We start from the raw sequence: 23,750 nt of genomic DNA, 5'->3' as shown, positions 1-23,750 counted from the left end.
TTAGTCATTGCACACTGTGGCTGTTGCTGTGTACGGTGTACAGACAACAGGTTCTTGACCTAGCCAGGAGCTAAGGAAGGCACATTTCCTATGCAAAGCATCTTCTGAGTGCATCTCAGTCTTTGCCATCTTGGGATGATGATGGTGATGATGATGATGATGATGATGATGATGGTAACAACATCTACCATTTACAAAGTGATTTAAGGTTTGCAAAATGCTTTACCTATGTTGTCTCATTTTATCTTCACAACAACCCTGTGAAATACAGACTATTATTATCCCCATATTATAGATGAGGAAACTGAGGCTAAGAGAAGTTACACAGCTTGCCCAGGGCAACACATCTACTAAGTGTAGGAGGCTGGATTCAGACTAAGATCTTCCTGACTTCAAGTCTAATACACTATCTACTTTGTTACCCTATTTCACTTAATAAATGCTTTTTGACTTTTTCATTATGGATTCAATACTGACTCAGTCTAGGGACATCTGTGGAAGTCAGGCTACAGAATCCGTGTCATCTGTGAGGTCAGTCATAGCCTTAAGGAGCTGGCCCCCAGAACATAGTCATCCAGCCTGAAATTAGTGATGCCTCTACCCTCAACTCCCCTGTGTTCAGGGAGAGAATAGGTCATGTTGATGCTGATGACAGGCTAATGATAGCATTACTGATGCTATGTTCTTTCTAGGTGTTGTAGTGGATAAAGAATGGGAACTGGGGTCAGGAAGATCTGCGTTCAAATCCAGCCTTAGACACTTAACTAGCTGCTTGACTCTTGGCAAGTCATTTAACCTATGTTTGTCTCAATTTCCTTACCTGTAAAATGGGGAAAATAATAGTGCCTATTTCCCAATGTTCATATGGGGATCAAATGAGATAATATTTGGAAAGAATCTGGCACATAGTGAGCTCTCTCTCTATTTTTTCTTTTTTCTTCTTTGTAGGACCATGGAGAGTGGTGGTGGTGGTGGTGGTGGTGGGGACCCTGTTCAACTTGTACTTTCCCTAACTGACGATTTTCAAACTCTTTCCTCTTCCTCCCTTCGCTAATTGTGCCAACTCTGTAATGTTGAACTCTGAAATTCCAATCTCTGATTATAAATTGAGTCCTATCTTGCCTGCCTGGGCAGCTAGGTAATACAGCAGATAGAGCACCAAATCTGGAGTCAGGGAGACCTGAATTGAAATCTGACCTCAGATACTTACTAGCTGTGTGACCCTGGGCAAGTCATTTCACCTTGTTTGCCTCAGTTTCCCTATCTACAAAATGATCTGGAGAAGGAAATGGCAAACCACTTCAGTATCTTTGCCAAGAAAACCCCCCAAAGGGACGTCTCTCAAAACTGTGGAATTAGATCTAACCTTTGAACTTAAGGAGATCTCTTTAAAATGAATTTGAGTCTCTTAAATAATAGTCACTGAAGAATAAGAAGCCAAGAACCTACATGAAAAATGGGTTGAGGGTGATCTGTGATGAAGCCTGGCATAGTAGCAACCCCACTCTGCGAGATGGCTCTGTGGAACAGACCTTTGGTCATAGGAGACAGAACCTGCAAGACAAGAGAAAGAGAATATCTAAGAGACATATACTTCTCAGGAAGGGTTCTACTTTAAGGGGATTCATTTTCAAAGAAAGATTGGAGATCAGGCTGATCATGTGAATTAGAATCAAGTAACATGAGGTCAGGATGGAAGCTTGGAATTCCTAGTCCAACCTCCTCATTTTATAGTCAATTAGTGGTGATGCCATGATTTGAACTCAGGTCTCCTGATTTCCAATGCAGTGCTCTTCCCCACTATACCATCCTATGTTTGCCCCAATGGGGAATCATCTGAAAACTCACAAGCGCAGAGACACAAAATCCTCCTATAGACTGTCCAGAGATGGTCACACAGTTGGGGTCTCCTCCAAAGTGAGCAATGTTGCCCTGGACCCATTGTAAAGCAGCCACCAGGTCTAAGAATCCCCAGTTACCAGGTGCAAACTCATCCCCAGTGCTAAAAGCCAGAGAGACAGCCATCAGGTTCTAGGAAGACTTATCTTTATTAATGTTTCAGATGAAAGCATTGGGCATGCATGTCAAATTGAAAATATCAAGCATCTTGGAAGCATAGCTAACACATTAGGGGATTAAATCTGGTTCTAAACAGATGTAGAAAGGCTAGAATGGTAGTCTGCATCTAATAAGATAACATTGAATAGAGATAAATGTAAAATTCTGTACTTGGGTTTAAAAAGTCAATTGTACAAGTACAGCATTGAGGAGACATGGCTAGACAACAGTTCATGCGCAAAACATCTAGGGGTTTTAGTGGACTGTTTCTCACAAAAAACACTCCTCTCCTTATTCCATACATTTTCATTGATTGTTGCACATGCCTGGAATTCTCTCCCTCCTCATCTCTGCCTCTAGACTTCCTTCAAAGTCTCAGCTGAAGTTTCACATTCTGCAAGAAGTTTTCCCCAATCTTCCTTCATCTCAGTGCCTTCCCTTGAGACTACCTCCTTTGCCCATCTATTCCTCTTTCATGTTGTTGGCACATAGTTGTTTGCAGATTGTCTCCCCCAATAGACTGTGAACTTCTATGTAGGGAGTTGGAACTAGCTTTCTTTGCTTTTCTTTGCATCCTCAGTACTTAGCACAATGTTTGGTATGCAGTTGTCACTTCATAAATGTTTGTTAACTTGAATTGATGACTGCAATATGAGTCAATGTGTGAAGGGACAGTCAAGAAAATTTAGTGTGATCTTAGGTGGACTTACTGTCCAGAACTTTAGTCCCATTGTACTCCATCTATATTCAAATCACATTTGGTGTCTTGTACTTAGTTCTGGGTGCCATGTTTTAGAAAGGATATTGACACACTGGAATATTCCAAAAGAAGATGACTAAGAAGGTGAGAAGACTAGAGATCATGCCATATAGGGGTGTTCAATCTGGGGAAATAAAGATTTGAGGAGACATGAAAATCATCTACAAGTGTTAGGAAGACTGCCATGTGGGAGAGGGTTAGATTAATTCTTGTTGGCCATAAAAGGCAGAGCTGGAAACCCTAGTCAGATGATGCAGAGAGGTAGATTTCAATTCAACATGAGAATTTACTAATACTAAAAGAATTTGCTAATGTTCAAAAGTAGAAAAGGTTATTTGGGAAGGTAGCTCATTCTACATCTTCAAAGAGACACTGGGTGATTATTGCTGGAATTGTTGAAATAATTTCTATTCAGGTAGGAGATGGATTAAATGAACAATTTGGATATTGTGATTCTGTCAGAGTGCCACCTGGGTCTCCACAGGACTCACAGAATTGTAGAATGTTAGAGCTACAAGGGACTTTATGAGACAATTTAGTCCATATCCCTTCACTTTACATATGAGGAAATTGATGCTCAGATTGAGGGAGGGCCTTGCCCAAGGTTCCCAAACCATCTTTGTCACTTTCTTACCTCAAGAATCCCTGGAATCCCAGTCTGTATTGTACTGTTACCACCACGATATCTTCATAGGCTGATAATGGTGATCCATCAATTGAGGAAGCTGCTCCGATCGCTAGTGACCCCCCATGGATCCAGACCATCACCTAAGAAAAACACTGATAGTAGCAACAACTTGGAAACAATCTCTGGGGAAAATCCATGATAACTGGAGGGTATATTTTTTCTAAGGAAGTATCCCTTCCTATTGTCTGGGCCAAGAGACACCTGAAACAAGTATGCCCCATCCCTGGTTGGCTTTGTCTTGATTGGTATGGTAGGCCTTTAGGAGAAGGGCAATACCCTTCTGTCCCCCCTAAAATATTTGTAGGAACATAAAAACAGAAGTCACTCTAGGGGAAAATGAGGAAGAACTTTTGTCAGGGTATAGAATTCTCCAAGTGAAGAAATATTCCATCGCGGGAAAAACCCTCCTTAGGAATGGGCAGTCCAAAGGGGCTTGAATTCCAAGAGGAGTCTTGCCTTTGGGGATATGCCTTGACTTCAGTGCAGAGAAATTCTAGACCTTTCTGACTCCTAGCAGCCTTGGGGACAGGGATAAGAGATTAGTTCCAGTCAGCCAACTAGCATCTGAGTACTTACTAAGTGGCAAGCACTGTGCTAAGCCCGGTGGGATACAAAGGAAGACAAATACATGGTCCCTGCTCTCAAGAAACTCACATTCTAGTGGGGGAGACAACATACAACAAAAAGAAATTACAAATAGAAAATATGTAAAGTTTAAGAGATAGGTAACCTCATAGAGAAAGCAATTTGTGTATTTGGGGATGGGGAGGAAGAGCTGGGAAAGGCCTCTTGCAGAAAATGAGATTTGAGCTGAGTCTTATAACATCAGGGAAGACAAAAGGCTGACATTAAGAGGAAGAGCATGCCCAGCATGAGGCACAGTCTGTGGAAAGGTATGGAGTTGAGAGACAATGTGATATCTTTGAGGAATATCAAAAAGATCGTTTCTCTCTCTCTCTCTCTCTCTCTCTCTCTCTCTCTCTCTCTCTCTCTCTCTCTCTTTCTCTCAGCAGAAAAAAATAAGCATTTATTAAGGACCTATGATGTACTAATCACTTTACAAATATCATCTCATTTGATCCTCACATCCTGGGAGGTAGATATTATTTTTTGTTTTTGTTTGTGCATTTTATTTTATTTTTTAAATGGTATTTTACCTTTTCCCAATTATGTTAAGTCAGTTTTTAGTATTCATTTTTACAAGATTTTGAGTTCCAAATTTTTCTCCCTTCCTCCCCTTCCCTCTTCCAAAAATGGTAGACAATTTGATATCACATGTGCCAGTGTCTCTTGAGTGTGGACTCTGTGGAGGAGATTAAAGTGAATGCAAGAAAGCTGGAGAGTAGTAAGGAGCCAGGTTGTAAAGGGCTTTATCAGCCAAATCAAGGATTTTATATTTGATCCTGGAGACAGGTAATAGGGAGACACTGGAGTTTATTGAGTGGAAGTGTGACACTGCCAGACTAGTGTTTTAGGTGGATGGATAAGAGTGAGGAGAATTCTGAGGCCAGGAGACCAAAGGGAAGATGATGCCAATAGTCTGGGAGTAATGAGATGAGGGGCTGTGTCACCACCAAGGTGTTGACAGTATCAGAGGAGGGCATGGGGGATTGTATAAGAAAGATACAAAGTTACGTAGGTCAGTTTGACAACACATTAGTACAAGTAAGGAGTCAAGGATGACATCAAGATTATGAGCCTGGGTAAATGGAAGGATGGTGGTGTGGTAAGAGGGAAATTGGGAAGGGAGTGGGAGGAGGGGAATAAGCATTTATTAAACACCTACTATGTGCCAGGCACTATGTTAAGTGCTTTGCAGATATTATCTCATTTGATCCTCACAATGTTACTGGTGACGTAGAGGCTGTAATTATCCTCATTTTACAGATAAGGAAAGAAGGGCAGCAGAAGATAACTGATTTGCCCAGGACCACACAGTAAGTATCTGAGGCTGCATTTGAACTCAGGTCTTCCAGATTTCAGGCCCAGTGCTTTATCCAGTCCAGCACTAGGGATTTCAAAGCAAAAGGAACATTACTTACAGGTAGTTTATCCTTTTTGTGTCTGGAGGTTGGGGTGTAGATGTTGAGATAGAGACAGTCTTCAGATATTGGGAAAAGTTGTTGCTTCCCATCTAAAGTGTTTTTCATAAGGTCTGACCTTTCCAATTCCTGCAAACACCTTCATGAGTGAAAAGAAAATCACAACAATCCAGGTTAAGGCATGAATAGATTTTATAGAGATTTTTGGAAACTAGTGGGAACTACCTATTTGGAACAAGAGGTCTAGAAACACCTCTTCAGATAATAGGATCATTGGACTGAGAGTCAAAGAGACCTTAGGCAGAAGTGGGGAACCTGGGTCCTTGGGGCCACATGTGGTCCTTTAGGTCTTCAAGCGTGGCCCTTTGGCTGAATCCAAACTGGATCCAAATATTATTTAATCTGAACTGGATTCAATCAAAGGGCCACTCTTGAGGACCTAGAAGGCCACATGTGGCCTCAAGGACTCAGGTTTTCCACCTCTACCTTGGAAGCCATTTGTCCTATCCACCCCACCCCCCTTTTCAATAAAAGAGGAAACAAGTGTAGGGGGGTTAGGTCACTTGCCTAAGGTCACACTGGTAGTCACTAGTACAACATTTTGAGAGTGTTCATCACAGAACTCTGCTCCCTCATGGGACCCATTTCTGTTGAATTCATTTTATTCCTTCTCCATATGTTCTTCCTGCCTGGTTCTTGCATCTTTTAAGAAAGTTAGTCTCTGTTAAATATCTAATGTGAGTGACCTGCATTGCTGTAATACTTCATGGCTTAGAGAGTCATAAAAAGACTCACAATTGACAAACATTAACGTCTTTCTGCTTTGAAGGGCTGCCTCCAGCACAGAAAGGAGGCTGGCCTCTTTCTCACAGCTATTGTACACCTAACTGCTGCCTCAGCCTCCTCACAATCCAGCCATCCTGACTTCTTTATTGTGTTCACCCTCACATTGGGGGGAATGCAGTGGCATCTTTTACACCCTCCCAAGGCTCAGCAGGCTGCGGGGGAGAGAATCTTCTAGTTCCCACGGGAGGCTTGGCAAATGGGACTCCCAGGAAAACATCCACACGAAGGTCAGTTCCCTTCACAGTGACCTGCTTCCCACGGACTCGACCAAAGTGGGTCACCACTTCAGGCCCGGTGGCCTCTTGCCCTGTATGTGAGACAAAAAGATTCTTTCAGATTTTCTTTGGCTAGACATTCAATTTCCATAAAAACTAGGAAGTGACTCCTCCCTTCATGGTGTGAGTTTTTTCTCTTACAATATTTTTTCCTATTAATATCTTTATTTTTTAAATTGTGGAATAAAACAAGCATTTCCATAACAATATAATAAAAAGATGATTGAACAAGAAACTGCAAACTTACTATTCATGACTTGCTATTCCTTGTAAATATACCACAAAATTATCAAGTAAATTTCTTTTTTTTCTTTTTTCCTTCTGTCTCCCCTCCCCCTCAGAGATGGCTTCTATTAGAGACAAATAGATACATGTATACATACACATATATATACACACACATACACATATGTAAAATCATTCTATATATACTTCTAGTTATCAGGTCTTTTTCTGCAACATTCTTCATATGATCTTTGTAGGTTAATTTGGCCATTGGTAAAAGTCAAATTAGCTTATTTTCTCAAAGTCATTCTTAAAGCAATATTGCTGTTAGTGTATACAATTTCTCTCGGTTCTGCTCATTTCATTCATCATTATTTCAGGCAAGTCTTTTCACATCTTGCTAAAATCATTGAGCTCATCATTTCTTATAGCACAGTAATATTTCAGCACAATCATATACCACAACTTGTTCAGCCATTCCTCAATTGATAGGCATCCCTGCAATTTCCAGTTCTCTGGTACAACAAAGAGAGCTGCTATAAATATTTTAGTACATATAGGTACTTTTCCATTTTTCTTAATCATCTTTGGAAAGAGACCAAGTAGTGGTATTGCTGGATCAAAGAGTATAGGCTGTTTAATAACTCTTGGGAGATAATTCCAGATTGCACCAAAATGGTTGGATCAGTTCACAAGTTCACTAACGATGAATTAGTGTCTCTGTTTTTCCACGTCTCCTCCAACATTTGTTACCTTCCCTTTCTATCATTTTAGCCAATATAGTAGGCTAAAAATAACATCTCAAGATTGTTATAACTTGTATTTAGAGTATTTTTCATACGACTACAAGTTATTTTGATTTCCTCATTGGAAAACTTTCTGTTCATATCCTTTGACTATCAATTGGAGGATGACTCATATTCTTACAGATTTGACAAAGTTTTTTGTATATTTCACATATAAGACCTTTATCTGATAAACTGTCTATAAAATTTTTTCCCCCACTTTTTTGATTTCCTTCTTATTTTGGCTACAATAGTTTTATTTGTACAAACTTTTTAAATTTAATATAATTGAAATCATTCACTTTACACATAACTGTGCTATCTCTTGTTTATTCATGAATTTGACTATCCATATGTCTGAGAAGTAATATGTTTCATGTTCTTCTAATTTTCTTCCAAAATCTCTCTTTATATGTAGGATATATATCGATTTTGATCTTATCTTGATAAATGGTGTAAGATATTTGTCTGTGTAAAGTGTGCTTCATATTGCTTTCCAGTGTTCCCAACAATTTTTTTTTTACCAAATAATGAATTTTCATCCCCAAATCTTGTTTTCACACTTGTCAAATACAAGGTTATTATATTTATTTGCTGCTGTAAATTGTGCATCTACTCTGTTCTTTGATCTACCATTTTGTTTCTTTGCCAGTACCAGATAGTTTTGATAATTGTTACCTTATAATATAGTTTAAGAACTGGTACTGTCAAATTGCCTTCCTTTACATTTTTTTCATTATATTCTTTGATAGTCTTGATTTTTTGTTTTTTCAAATAAATTTTATCTTATTTTATAATTCAGTAAAGAAAACCTGGTAATTTAATTGGGATGGCATTGAATATATAAATGTTTGGGTAAAATTGTCATTTTTATTATATTGGCTCTCCCTACCTATGAACAATTAGGAATTCTGCAATTATTCAAATCTGATTTTACTTGTATAAAATTTTTTTGATAATTTTCTTTTTATTGTCCTGGGTTGGTTTTGCAAGTATATTCCCAGGTATGTCATACTGTCTAGAGTTATTTTAAATGAGGTATTTTTTTTTTTTACTATCTCTTCTTCTAGAGTTTTGCTTGTGACAGGTAGGAATGCTGATGATTTACTTTATATCATGCTACTTTGCTAAAATTGTTAATTGTTTCAGCTAACTTTTTAGTTGAATCTCTGGGATTTTCTAATAATCATATGATTTGCAAAAAAGACAGTTTAATTACTTCATTCCCTTTTCTGATTCCTTCTATTTCCTTCTGTTCTCTTGTTGCTTTTGCTAAGATTTCCAATAAAATATTGAATAATATTGGTGACAGTTGGCATCCTTGTTTCACAACTGATCTTATTGAGAAAGCTTCTATTTTTCCCCATTACAAATAATGCTTGATGATTATTTTAGATAAATATCTTTTTTATCAATTTAGGGAAAGATCTATTTATACCAATATTTTCAAGTGTTTTTAATAAAAATGAGTGTGGAACTTTATCAAAAACCTTTTCTGCATCTATTGATATGATCTATGCCTTTTTAAACTTTTATTATTGAAGTAATCAATTACGTTAATAATTTTTAATGTTAAGCCATCTCTGCATTCCTGGTATAAATCTTATTTGATCATAGCGTATAATCTTTGTAATATATTGTCGTAATCTTTTGGCTGGTACTTTATTTAGGATTTTTGCATCCATATTTATTAATGAAATTAGTCTATAATTTTCATTTTCTGCTTTTACTCTTCCTGGTTTAGGTATTATTTGTTTCATAAAAAGAATTTGGTGGAATCCCTTTTTAATCTATTATTCCAAATACTTTATTTAATATTAGAATTACTGGATCTTCAAGAGTTTGAAAGAATTCACTTGTAAATTCACCTGGTTCTGGTGCTTTTCTCTTAGGAAGTTCATTTGTGATCTGTTTAGATATTCTATTTCCTCATCAGCTAATCTAGGCAATTCATACTTTTATAAATATTCCTCCAATTCACTTAAATTGTTAAATTTATTGGCATGTAATTGGGCAATATAACTCATTATAATTATTTTAATGTCATCTTCATTAATGGTATATTCATCCTTTACATTGTTGGTACTAGTGATTTGATTTTCTTCTCTCCTTTTCAAATCAAATTAGCCAATTATTTATCTATTTTATTTTTTTTCATAAAACCCACTTGTAGTTTTGTTTACTAATTCAGTGGTTGTTTTTTTACTTTCAATTTTATTAATCTCACTTTTAATTTTTAGGATTTCCATTCTAGTGTTTAATTGGGAATTTTTAATTTATTCTTTAAATTTTTAAAAATTGCATACTGAAATTGATTAGTCTGCTTTCTCTATTTTATTGATATAAGCATTTAGAGATACAAATTTTCCTCTAATTACTGCTCTTGTTGTATTTGTTGTTGTCTCATTGCTATCATTCTCTTTCATGAAATTATTAATTGTTTCTATGATTTGTTCTTTAACCCACTCATTCTTTAAAATTAGGTTGTTTAATCTCTGACGAGTTTTTAACTTATGTTTCCTTGATCCCTCATTAAATATAATTTTTATTGCACTATGATCTGAAGAAGATACTTTTAATATTTCTGCTTTTTTGCTTTTTACTAAAAAAGTCCTATGTACTAATATATGGTCAATATTTGTAAAGGTACCATTAACTGCTGAGAAAAAGGTATACTCCTTCCTATTTCCATTCTGGATATCTATCTTATCTAATTTATCTAAAATTCTATTCACTTCTGTAACTCCTTTCCTATTTTTTGACTAGATTTATCTAGTTCTGAGGGGGGAAAATTCAAGTCCTCTATTATCACAGTGCTCCTATCTAACTCCACCTGCAATTCATTTAACTTTTCTTTTAAAAATTTAGATGCTATAGTACTTGGTGCATATACATTCAACACTGACATTACTTCATTGTCTATAGTACTTTTTATCAAAATGAAATTTTTTCCTCTTTTAATTAAATCTACTTAGCCATAACTTTGTATGAGATCATAACTGCTTTTTTTTGTATCAGATGAAGCTATAGATATTATAAAAATTACTTGTATGAACTTTTAGGGCTCAGCCTGCTTCAGATCCAAAGACTGGAAAGAGTTAAAAATAGATTTGGATTCAGAAAATTCTTTAATTAATAGTCTAGATGATTGCCATTATTAAGACAGAATATGTTGCATTTTAGTTCTGTAGTCCAGGGTTTCTCTTTCTTTGGGCCTCACTTTCCTTATGTGGAAAATGAGTGGATTGGACTAGATGAAGTATAAAATCTTTTCAGTCTTTAAGAACTTTGCGCAGTTAGTCACCACAGTTCTCTACTGGCATCCCAGTAGAGCTCTTATGGTAGGCAAGGTTCTGCCCAATGAAGAGAGCATTACACAAAAGGAAGTTGTGATTGTGGACTCTATAGATGGGAAAACCCTTCTCTGGTCCCCTTCCTTTCCTGTCTTTATAGATCTGAAGATCATCTTCTTCACATATCCAATCACTCCCCTTATACACAGACACACCTTTCCAAAAATTGTATAAAAATGCATGGTTTTGTCGTCTTGTTAGCCAGTCTCAGCCAGAGCAGACCAGACAGCTTGGTCACTAAGGATGATGTGTTAGCAGGATGGTGGATCCTACCTGACTGCCAAAAAGGACACACTCTCTGGTAACCTGGGGCGATCCTGTACCTCTGTAAGCATGAAAGGTTCCTGGCTAACTCCTCCCATCAATCTTGTCCAACACCCTCCCTGACCCTGGGCATTTATACCTGTCTTTATAATAAATATCATGTATTGTGCATCCCTCTTGACTAGAACTGAGTTATTCATGGCACCAACACTTCATGTCAAATTTTGACATACTGTTCCTCCTGACCTGAGCCTGATTGAGATTCCTAGAAGGGAGGTCTCGCTCTCAACCTCAGATCTCTAGCATTGTCATCTTAAGGCTATAGGGAAATGCTACCTCTTCTGAAAAGCCTGGAGATTTTCATTCTGTGTTGCCTTCCACTAAGAAGAGGAAGTCTGGTTTTCCCCTACTGGTTTTCCTCCTTGGCAACTCAGGAAGAACTTATTGGGGACAAGTTTCAGACTACTTTTCCAAGATAGGCACTGACCCCAAAGAGACTCACCCTCAGCTGGGAGAATTAGGAGCCAGGTAATGCAAATTAGAGACCAAAGCAGAGACTTCTGTCTTCCTGGCATGGTTTTTCTCTGGATCTTGTTGGGAATTCCTGGTTGGGTTGAAATGTTTCTGAATCTTGGTAATGGGAACAAATCCCAGGATTTCAGACTTGTAGAAAGATTGTCTACTGAGAAAGAAGAGTATTAAGATTTGTAAACTTTCAACATACTTTAAGTAGTCCTGTTTCCAGTTTGCTATGACTTTCCAAAAAACACAAACCCACCACAGAAATTTTTTGCTGTCTCATACCCATTGGATTGGTAAAGTTGACCAGAAAGAAAAACACAGATAGTAGAGGTGCCGGAGGAAAAGGTACATTAATGTACTCCTGGTGGAGCCGTGACCCGGTCCAGACATTCTGAAAAGCGATTTATACAACACCCAAAAATCTACTACTCCGTATATACCCTTTGACCCAGTGGTACCGCTAGTAGGTCTATATCCCAAAGAGATCAAAGAAAGAGGAAAAGAACCCATTGGTACAAAGATACTTACAGCAGCTCTTTCTTTAGTGGCCAACAATTGAAAACTGAGGGTTTCCTTATCAATTGGGGGGAGATGGCTGAACAAGTTATGGTTAAATGAATGTGACAGAATACTATTGTGCTACAAAAAATGATGAAGGGGATATTTTTTGAGAAACCTGCAAAACTTGTATGAACTGAGGCAAATGGAAGTGAGCAGAACTGAGAAATGAATTTATACGAGAACACTGATTAACACAATGACCAACCACAATTCTAGAGGACTCATGATGAAACATGAAATATCCACCTCCAGATAGGGAAGTAATGGCCTCAGAGTGCATACTGAAATATATTGTTTATTAGGCATGACTGATTCAGGCATTGTTTTTGCTTATCTGTTACATATTTGTAATGGGTTTTATTTTTCTTGCTTTCTTAATCAGTGGTGGAAGGGAGGAGGGAGAGAGAATTTAAAAAATGAAAATAAAATTGAATTAAAAAAAAAAAGACAGATCAAATTACACCTTCTGCTGGAGGTTTCTCCCCAATCACACCACCCCTAACCCCACCTCATCCTAGCTAGCTCCTTCCTTCTGAAATCACTTCCAATTTACCTTATCTATATCTTGTATGTACATAATTTTTTACATGTTCCTCCCCACCTTAGAATGTGAGCTCCTTGAGAACAGAGACTGCGTTTGCCTTTCTTTGCAAAATGTTTGTGGCAAAATGTTTGCAACATACTAAGTGCCTAACTAAAGAAAGTCCCAGGTTCTGTTTGATTCTGTCTTTAGGAGTAGCTATGAAACATATAAAGAACAAATGGCTCTTTCAAATATTCTCTTGGATGGTCTTCTTGAACACCAACTCAGAAAATGGGTGTTTCAGTTTGTAAATTTAATGAAATATGGAAAAAAATTCCACCTTTAGAACCTCCCTTCTGCCTCAGCCTTGGCTAACCAGACAGTACGGTTATACTGAGCAAAACACTACAGATCAAATTCTTTAAATGAATGCAACTTACTCCAAAATTCCTACTGTTGCACAGTAAAAGATCACTGTAAAGGAAACAAAAAACTTTCGGAGAAAATTTTCCATCTGAGAAGATGGAGAAAAGAGAGTAGATACACTCAGTGACTTGAGTCTTCAAGCAAAGTCAAAAATCCACTCCTTTTCCACCCATGACTGGTGTCTTGTTTGCCTGTAGTGGAAGCCAATGTCTTGAAACAATCTTTGTTCTTGCCTCTTGCTTGTCTTTCTCTGTCCCCTAACTTTGTACAGCATTACATTTCATATTCTTTTGTCCCAATCCCTCCCCCATTCCCTTTGAGACCTGGAAGCTTGAAAGAGGGGTGACATTTGGATAACCTTTAAAAAAGATAATACATTCACAAAGAACTGAGGGCTACCTGTACATATAGACCACCTCTGCGATGCTTTCTTTAGGGGGTTACCACACTACTGTTTATAGCAGGAAAAGACAATTAGCTAGTTCATGAATTAGGTTTCTTTTTATACATTCCAAATTAGAAATTCTCCAAAGGTTTATATGCTACTTGGACTGGCAGGTGCTATGTCTAGTTCAGAAGTTTTTCCAAATTAAAAGAAAAATGAGGAGTTTGGTCAATTAACAGATAACTTATGAAATTGTTATGAATAAACAACTATGGTAAAATAAATAGATCCTAAACAGAAATACAATAAAGCAGATATATATTTAATGAAATATTTAGCTGAGGAATGTGAGCCTGTTTTATTTGTTGAAGACCGTAAAAGACTTTTTATGATTCTAACAATCTGTTAGGTAAAGAAGAGTAAAAAGGAGGTAAATTAAATTGACTAATAGTTCTTTTCAGTTCCAAAAACCATAAACATTGGGCAGAGTGCACACCCTAAGGCTGGAATTTGCCCTAAGTGTGAGAGACTTCTAATATTGATTTTCCGGAGGACTGCTATCACTTTGGCACTAGATGAAACTTTTCTTAGTGCCAAACGAATTTCACCACTACTTTTCTCTTAAAGGTCCTTTCTTATTTATTTATGAAGCCTTTCTTGATTTTCAATTTAAATGCTGCCTCTCTACCGATTGTCTCAAATTTATCCTGTAAATAGCTTGTTTCTTCTAGTATGTAGTTGTTTTCGTGTAGTCTCCTGTATTAGACTGTGAGGTCCTAGAGAACAGGGACTTTTCTTTCTTTTTTATTTTTTGCCTTTGTTTGTATCCCCTGAGTTTAACAGTGCCTGGCACATAGTATGTCCTTATTGACTGTCTGATGGACTACTTACTAGCAGCATCACAGATCATAGCACAAAATATTGGAACATAGAATATGGGAATTGTAAAAGACCACAGAACAGAATATTAAGCATGAATGTTAGAACTGAAAGAGTCCTTAGAACAGAAATTCACAATATAGAATGTTAGATATGGAAGGTACCTTAAAGATCATCAGGGTCAATCTTTCCTTTTCTGATTTGGAAAACAGAGGTTTGCCATAATGAAAAAGCTTTCCCAGAGACATACAGCAAGTAAGTTGAAGAGCCAAGTCTCTTAGTCTCAAGTTCAGCCTTCTTCCCACTATATCAGATAGACTATTTTTCGTATGGTTGTCGTCTCTGATGAGGCTAATTTTGGGTAAAAAGTTCCACCACTGGTCCTAACAGAATATTGATGGGGACAGAACCAGAGGAAGGGAATTATCCCGGCAGGTGTTTACCAGATAAGGCCTTCAGGGGTACCCAGGATTTCTTTCTCCAAAGCAATCAACAACTCCATCTGCCTTCCTCTCCATCCCACTACTGAATCTCACTCTGTACTCTAATTATAATCTGCCCTTTTATATAATCATAGCTCACATTTCCATAGTACATTAAGGTTTACAAAGCACCCTTTTCATAGCAGCCCTGGGAGGTAGGACTCACAAGGTCACAGTCTTAGAACAGGAAAGAACCCCGTCTAGCCTTACTCCTTCATTTTACAGAGGAGAAAATTGAAACCAAAGAGAAGCAGCAAGTTGCCCAAGGTCACTCTGGTGGTCAGAACTTGAATTCCAAATCTATTACTTTTTCCACTATCCCATATTGCCCTGCCCATTTTAGATATGGAAACTGAGAATTTCCCAAATGAAATTGTCTTCCCATGATTGTACAGTGAATTAGAGGCCTCCTCAGAGAAGTGATAATAACCTTGAAATAGCCGAGAATGCTGACCTTGGAAAGAGGAAGCCAGGGGATAACCCACAGCTTAAGAAAGGGAAGTGATTGTGTGGTCTCTAAGCTCAACATTTTATGGAGGTCGACAGCTTCTTACTCAAATTGTTCAATGATGGATACATCACCAACTGAGAACAAAAAGGGTCAGGATGAGGCACCTTTTGAGGTGGCTTTTGGACTTGACTACCTTTCATCTTTAAAATAATATTAGATTTCTTTTGTTTTTATGTCACCCACATTTCTCAATATCACTTTTATAGTTAACCTTTCCCTAGGATTACAAGGCTAGGTCTCGTTTTTTCTAGGGGACAAGCTTCTATACTTCTCATCCTTGCTTTACTGCAGATGTTGGGAGGTTGAGGAAGTAGAGCCTTACCTCACACCTAGCACCCCATCCGAGTATGTATGAAATAGCCCCTATTTCATAGGAACAGAAGGAATATGAGGACCATAGAATCATAGAGTAAGGACTTCAGAAATCCTGTAATCCAGTCTATACCTGGGCAATAATCTTTGCTATTGCACCTCAGAGAAGTGGTCATGTTATTTCTGCTGAAACACTGTCAGAACCAGCTACTCTTTTATAGGGCAACAAGAATTATTAAGATCGTAGTTGACCTAGAACTAGAAGGGAACTCAGAGACCACTTAGTCCAACCCCCTTGTTTTAAAGATGAGGAAATCCATTCTCATAAGGTTAAATGATTTGCCCAAGCTAACAGGTAGTAAACTTTAGAGGCAGGATTTGAATCCAAGACTTCTGACTCCCAAACCAGTACTCTTTCCACTGTAACATTCTGATTTCCAGGGTCTTTCCTATAATGAGTTGATGTATACATCTCTCTAACTCCTACCCATTGGTTGTAGTTCTGCCTTCTAGGTCAAGCAAAACAAGATATTAGGATTGCATTATTTATTCCACATGCCAGTCCTTCAGATACTTAAAGACTGTAAACAAGTTTCCCCTAATTCTTCTCTTGTCCAGACTGAATATCCCCAATTCTTTTGATTAGGTTCTGAGTGTTCTTAGAGACAGCTAGATGGTTCAATGGATAGGGGCCTGCACCAGGAGTCAAGAAAACATGAGTTCAAATCTGACTTCAGATATCTACTAGCTATTTGACCCTGAGCAAGTCACTTCACTCCTGTCTCAGTTTCTCCCTCTGTAAAATGGGGGTAATAATAGCACAACAACCTCTCAGGATTGTTGTGAGGATCAAATGAGATAATATTTGTAAAGTGCTTAATATAATACCTGCCATACTAACTGCTTCCTCCTTTCCTTTCTTTTAGTTGGTTTTGAATCTTCTCCAGTCTTCCAGAGACAAGGAACTGGCTTTGTATATTTGTCATAATCCAGCGTTGTTTGTATAACACTATCCTCAGATCTGTATATAATAACAGTAAAGATGGAGTCTGCCTCCAGCAGAGGATGATGAAAAATTTACCTGTTGATTTTGGGGCAAAATATCTCTATTGATGCAGCCAAGCTTCACTGATCACCCATAATGACCTTGCAAGGACCAAAGCACTCCAAGACCTTTTCATAGGACCTCTTGTCTAAGTTACATCTCCAAATGGGAGCAAAATGTTTTGGTTCTACACCACCCATTTCTTTTTTTTTCTCTTTGGGAAAAAATAAAATGAAATAAAAACCACATACACAAAGACAGATAAATAACTACTTTGAATCATCCCCTTTGGCTTCTAAGAAAATCTCCCAAATCAAACTTTGAAATTGGAGTCAAAGGTCTGAGTTTGAAGCCTAGCTTTTTCCTTTCTCTGGCACTACAGGACCCAGATATCTTTTTTCTTTTCATGGTATCTCCATGTTGCTTCTCTTAGGTGCAGAATACCTGTTATGTATTTTGCTCTGCTAGGCTGAATTTGCTCCTCTTTGCCATTCAAGTCAAAGCTGCAGCTGAACACTCTGGATCTGCTTGATCCTGGATGTGATAACTCTTAATAAGTAGGTTGTTTTACTTCCTCTGTCTTTAAGACAAGAGATAGAGAGAGAACTCCCCCCCCCCCCCTTCTCCCAACTGGATTCCAGAAGAGATGCAAGGGAAAAGGCAAAGATATTTTCTCTCTCAGGATCTGGCCTCATCTGGCTTAGCTGACTCTTTTATCAACTGCCAGAATTCCTCCTTGCTCAGTGGAGCAAATCTGCTTTTCAAAAGTCACCAGGGATATGGTTGATCTTTTAGTCAGCCAAAGAATAACAAACTTATATAATTCTATCAGTTTTGATTGAGGACTTAAATAAAAATTACCTGTTTGACAAAGAACTCCTTATTTGACAGGAACTACTTAGAAAACTAGAAGGAAGCCTGGCAGAAGTTAGTTTTTGATAAACATCTTATATCATATTCTACAACAAATTCAAACTGGATATGTGGACTGAATGTTAAAGATCATGCCATAAGACATTAGAAGAGGAATAGGTCTTATACCTTTCACAACTAGGGATGGAGGCTGGTTTATTAAGCAAAAAAAGTGATTAAAAAGATAAAATAGGTAAATTTGATCACACAAAATTGAAAAGTTTTTGCATGAAAAAAATTAATGCCACTTGGATAGGTAGTATCAACTAGGGAAAAATTTATATATCAAATATTTCTGATAAGAAGCTGATATCTAAGATATATAGATAAATATATATTTATATATAACTTGACAGAACAAATCCTCTTAATAAAAAGGATTTGTTCTGCAAAACTTGGACTCAGTCAAAGGGCCACCCTTGAGGACCTAGAAGACCACATATGGCCTTGAGGCTGCAGGTTCCCCACCTCCACACCTAGGTGATGGTACCCTGTTGTTTCCAGTTCTTTACTATAACAAAAAGTATTGCTATGAATATTTTTGTACCTATGGGTCCTTTTCCTTTTTGAGACATCTGTCTAGCATTGATATAGTGGGTCCAAAAGAATACAGTGTCAAATGACTTTTGGTAATAGTACAGTTACACATGTGAAGAGGTCTCCTTGAATATGCAGAAGAGAACAATGGCTGACTTCTGAAATAGTTCATCAAAACTTCCCACAAGACAGAAATCACTGCTAGGCTCAACCGTGCCAAGGAGAAAACCAAATGTACTCTTTTACCCCTGCTTTGGGAAGTTGTGGAATATAAATCAATAAGATTTTTTCTCAAATCACTTTAGAACTCCTAGTTAGAAGGATTCCAGTAATTCACAATACAGAATCTATTTTCTCTTACTTATTCTGTCTCTGTCTCTCTGTTTTTCTCACTCTCTGTCTCTGTCTCTCTGACTCCGTCTCTCTGTCTCTCATTGCCTCTGTCTCCCTCTCCATCTCTCTTTGTCCCTCCCTTTCTCCTTCCCACCCTCCTTTCATCTCTTCCTCTCTCTAGCTCCCTCTTTCCCTCTCTCTTTACCTCCTTTCTTCCCTTTCTCTATTTCCCTCCCTCTCTCACTGTCTTTCTCTCTCTCTGCTCACTCTCTGTTTCTGTCTCTCTCTACAGTTACCACTCCTCATTTTCATTCATCCTGAGCAAATCAGAACTGACTGTGAATAGACTGTGCATAACCACATTTTCATCTGTTATCAGCTTTAAATGCCAATTCAACAGAAATGTAAAGAAGCCACACACATTGGATTGGGTATCTCCTCTCCCAAGTTGGGAGAGAAGGAAAGAAGGGCAGGCCAATTATTGTTCAGTATCATCAGTTATCCTGATCGGAAAGTTCAGCAATAACTGGTCTGCCTAGACTGTCCACTCATCTTGGTGTCAGTTCAAACCCCTGCTTGGGGTGGGCAGAGGCGGCAGTGGGGATGCCTAGGAGCTGCTGACATGCCAGCTGCCACCTTTGTTTCCATATCAACTTCATTCTCTTTCAAAATTCAAGTACGGGATGTCTGAGTTTACCTTCATGCCTACATACATCTTACCTCTCATGATACTTCTTCAAGAGACGGAGATAGTAAACTGGTTCTTTATGATATAATTCCTTCTAGTCCATGGATGAAAGCAAACTAAGATTTCTCTCCCATCTAACAGGCTTCTCAGCTTCTCTAAATCTTTTGGTAGAGGGAGTTGCTCTATATTGGATATCAGATCATTATTAAAGAAGTTTTCTCCAAAGATTTTTTCCTGATTATTTGATTCCCTTCTAATTTTAACTATATTGATTTTATTTATGCAAAAACTTTCAATTTCACCTAATAAAAATTACCTAATCTCCTGTAACCCTCTCTAATCCTTATTTAGACAAGAACTATTCACACATTCATCATTATGAAAAGTATCTCCTTTCTTATTCCTCTAATTTGTGACATAAACCTTTATTCAGTGCATGAATCATGGATCTATTTGAATTTCAATGTAGATTATAGTGTGAGATATTGGTCTAAATCTAATTTCTACTAAATTGTTTTCTACTTTTTTCCTGGCAATCTTTGTAGAATAAGTTCTTGCCTCAGTAGTTGAAATCCTTGAGTTTATTGAACATTATGCTCATATGTTCATTTCCTTCTGGATCTTGTGTACCTAATCTGTTCCCAATCAACTTTCCTTTTTTTAAGCATTGCCAAATAGTTTTTGATAATTACGGCTCCATAAGTAGTAATACAAGTTAATACTAAATATAGTAAACAGCAAAGTCTGAGATTTGATGCTGCACAGCCCCTTTCCTTCCCACTTTTTGTCATTATTTCCCTTGAGATTTCTGATCTTATACTAGCATTGCTAAAGTTTTTAAAATTTATCAAGAGCTTCCTTTATAAAAACTCTTGTAATTGTTAAGTGCTAAATGAACATGCAGGACTGAGTGAGCCTGAAGTCAGAAAGATCTGAGTTCAAATGTGACTTCAGACAACTACTGGGTGTGCTGGCCCTTAATGAAAGGATTTGTTCTATAAAACTTGGACTCAGTCAAAAGGCTGCACCTGAGGATCTAGAAGGCCACATATGACTTCAAGGTCTCAGGTTTCCCACCTCTGTTTATTAGCACTCAGTACAAAGGAACAGTTTTTTCTTCTGCTCTGTGAAGACTTCCATCCAGCCCACCTGAAGGGCTTGGATCTCTCTCTCTCACACACACACATGCACACACACACATGCGCACACACACATGCTCACACACACACACACACACACACACACACACACACACACAGTCACCCCAGCCTGGGTAAGTCATCACTGCTATCAGCATGGTGGTACCTTCAGAAAACAAAGCCTCTCTGGGGGAAAGATGAGGGAGAGGGTTTGGGTGAGGATGGGGTGAGGTAAGGGGATAATGTCCTCTTTTTTCACCTCTGAAGAAGGTGGTTAGGAAGCATTTTGACCTGTCCCCCAAATAACCTAACATCTCTGGTTACATGTAATTTCTGATGCCACAGGTCCTTATATTCTAATCACAGCTCCTGAGCAGCATTAAGCAGGCTAATTTTACTCAACAAAGGCAAAATAGATTTTGAGAGACTAGAATAAGTACAAAGGACTATATTGACAAAAAGTAGAGGAAGAACAGATAAACTAGAAACCAAAAAGCTTATAGAAATTATAAATATAACTGATTGGTTATTTGAAGAGATTAACAAAATTGGCAAACTTTTAACTAATATGATTACAAAGGAGGTAAAAAATCGAATCAACAAAACAGCAAATACTTTCCCCTTCCTGCTATGTCCAGAGAGGAAAGACCCCTGTTCAGTCATAGCATGGAAGCCATAAAGTGAACCAGAAGCAAGAAGGAGTGGGAGACTTTTCCTTCCCTTCCCCCTCCCACCATGCCCCTACCATGCTTTTTACAGATCCCCATGGTGTGTTTGGTTTTGTTCTCAGTTTCAGGTGCTCGAGGTGATTCCTACCTTCTCCAGGCGTTGGAGCCACAGAGACATTGGAGCCAAGATTCCAGACAGGAGGTTGCTGCCAGCCTGTCATGGATACCCTGAAAAGCTAAGAAACTTAGGGATCAGGTCCAAGGGAGGGGTTTTGTACTTGGAACTTGGACTGTGCTCCTGTAGGAGAGATCCAAGCTAAATAATTTTATACCTTTATAACTTGCTTTATGCCGTACAAGTCATTTCCATTGACCGAATTTTGCAAATTTCGTTTGTTGCATGCTTGACTGTGTGTAAGTATTGATATGCTGATATGATCTATATTACCTCGTCCTGAACAAGTACTGGTAGAACTTTTCACATGAGAAATTTGGCAGCATTAGATTAATGCTAACTAATATTAACATTTGACATTCAAATTAAACAGTCACTAACGGTAGGCATGCTGTACCCTGGGCTGCTGGTGTACTTGGTAAATATTTAACAACTGGCTTCCCCCCAAAAAAAGTACCCATGATGTACTTTTAAGTGTAATAGGAATGGTAACTTTTTTTTTTTATTACTTTCTAAAGTCTAATAAATTAACAGAATGATAAATCAAGCCCTGGTTAGTAGTTGTTTCTTAGGTATAAATAATTACACTGAAAAGTTAACTCCTAGACACAGGTTTGAGTTGATTCCAGCACAATCATATCCTGGGTCTTCTTTCCCTTTACATTCTCTCTTGGTGACTTTTCATGAGTTTAATGATTATTTCTATGCAAATCATTCCTATATCTAAGTATCCAGCCCTTGTCTCTCCTTCTTAAGCTGAGGTCTTGCATTATCATGTGCCTGTTGTCCAACGTGGGCTTTCACCTTATGGCTGATGTATAATGTCCCAGGTTTCCCTCTGTCTTTAGGAGATGTGAAAAGCCTGGACATGAAGAAGCGTTTCATACAAGTCAGGGCCTCATCTGATCTGAGGAGCCAAAGGGAACATTCCACAAAGGTGCTTGAGACAATGTGCATTAACGGTTTCCAAGGCAGGCCTGACTATCTGAAGGCAGCTACAGTAGTTATTGGAATGACTGCATAATATCTGGGTGAGGATAATTTTAGGCAGGGGTTTTTACCCTGGGATCGATGAACTTAAAAATATTTTGACAACTGCTTTTCTGTATAATTGGCCTTCTTTGTAATATTTCATGTTTTATTTTGTGCATTTTCCAACATGATTCTGAGAAGAGATCCATAACCTTCACCAGACTGCCAGAGGGCTCCACAACACAAAGAAGGTTAAAAGTCTACTTTCTTGGCTGTTTCTTTAAATGCTTGCATAAGCAGGTTCAATACCAAGAGTAAGAGTGTATGTGTAACGAATTAGTCTCATACCTCCTCCCTCTGCAATCTGCCCTTTTGATCTGATCTTAATATCCACAGTTAATCTTGGGCCAACATGTCTTACTGAAAGAACACAGGGTAGCATAGGTGATCATGGTGGTTCTGGGGAGGAATGCACCTAATCTCCCACTGCGCATGTCTCTCCAAACTAACTCTAGTTCTTTGCTTGTCATCTGCTTTGGAAAGGTATCCATCAGGTTTGACGGTGAAAGTAGCAAGTTCAGAGCATCACTTTATCAAGTAGAGTATTAAGTTAAGAAAAGTCAGGACTTTAGGGGACTTCCCTTTAAGAATGCCCAAGGATGGGCTGGAGCTAGCTGGAACAGGTTTTGAAAGTCCGTTGTAGGTGTAAGGAGAAAAGACATGCTTTGAAACAGTTTGCTGTAAGGACTGCAAAAAAAATTCTAAGGAAGTAAATTCCAAGGAAGCAAAAGAATTGCCTCACAGAAGTGAAGGAGCAGTAGAGAATTGCTCAAACAAATTCGTAGTGGGCCTAGTTAGCACTCCTGTATGAATTCTTCCAGTTCTATTTGGTGGCATGTGAATAAGAGCAGACAAGGCAGATGGGGAGAATGATGCAGGGCTAGAGTTTAGTGAGTCATGGACCATTAAAGTACTGGGAAGTAAGGGATTCAAGAGCAGGGAATAGTATTATGTTGGACTGGTCAACTATAGGGTCAAGACTGGAAAAAGAAAAGTGAAGCCAGAGACTTTGGAGCATGATGAAGCGTGAAGGGACTGCAAGTCGTGACATCTACCTTTTCTGTCCTATTAGCCAGTTTAATAGGTGTGGGGCAGTACCTCAGAATTGTTTTAATTTTCATTTCTCCAACCAATAGTGAGTTAGAATATTTTTTTCATATGGCCATAAATAGTTTTGATTACTTCATCTGAAAGCTAATTATACCTTTTAATCATTTATCAATTGGGGGAATGGTTTTTATTTTTATAAATTTGACCCAGTTCTTTATATGTTTGAGAAATGAGGCTTTTACCAGAGAAACTTGTTTCAAGATTTTTTTACAGT

General features: G+C 38.1%; 1 protein-coding gene across 4 annotated transcripts in view; it reads right to left on the bottom strand.

Annotated features, from left to right (window-relative positions):
• The window catches only part of CES3 (carboxylesterase 3), a 61,609-nt gene that overhangs the window by 26,265 nt on the left and 11,594 nt on the right, over positions 1-23,750 (bottom strand). The window contains exons 1-7 of one of the 4 annotated variants that reach the window (XM_072635964.1): positions 21,368-21,475; positions 11,799-11,978; positions 6,497-6,701; positions 5,549-5,687; positions 3,453-3,586; positions 1,849-2,002; positions 1,450-1,554 (exon numbers count right to left, since the gene is read on the bottom strand). In XM_072635964.1, the coding sequence (XP_072492065.1) occupies positions 1,450-1,554; positions 1,849-2,002; positions 3,453-3,586; positions 5,549-5,687; positions 6,497-6,701; positions 11,799-11,978; positions 21,368-21,440 (990 nt within the window). In that variant the 5' untranslated portion in view covers positions 21,441-21,475. Of the gene's footprint in view, positions 1-1,449; positions 1,555-1,848; positions 2,003-3,452; positions 3,587-5,548; positions 5,688-6,496; positions 6,702-11,798; positions 11,979-21,296; positions 21,476-23,750 lie in introns of those variants that run through there. The other 3 variants (XM_072635965.1, XM_072635966.1, XM_072635967.1) reach the window with 3 other exon arrangements.

This window comes from Notamacropus eugenii, chromosome 1 (assembly GCF_028372415.1).
Source record: "Notamacropus eugenii isolate mMacEug1 chromosome 1, mMacEug1.pri_v2, whole genome shotgun sequence".
In the NCBI taxonomy this organism is placed as follows: domain Eukaryota; kingdom Metazoa; phylum Chordata; class Mammalia; order Diprotodontia; family Macropodidae; genus Notamacropus; species Notamacropus eugenii.
Note: the sequence above shows the minus strand (reverse complement) of the source record. Positions and strands in the feature narration are given on the sequence as shown.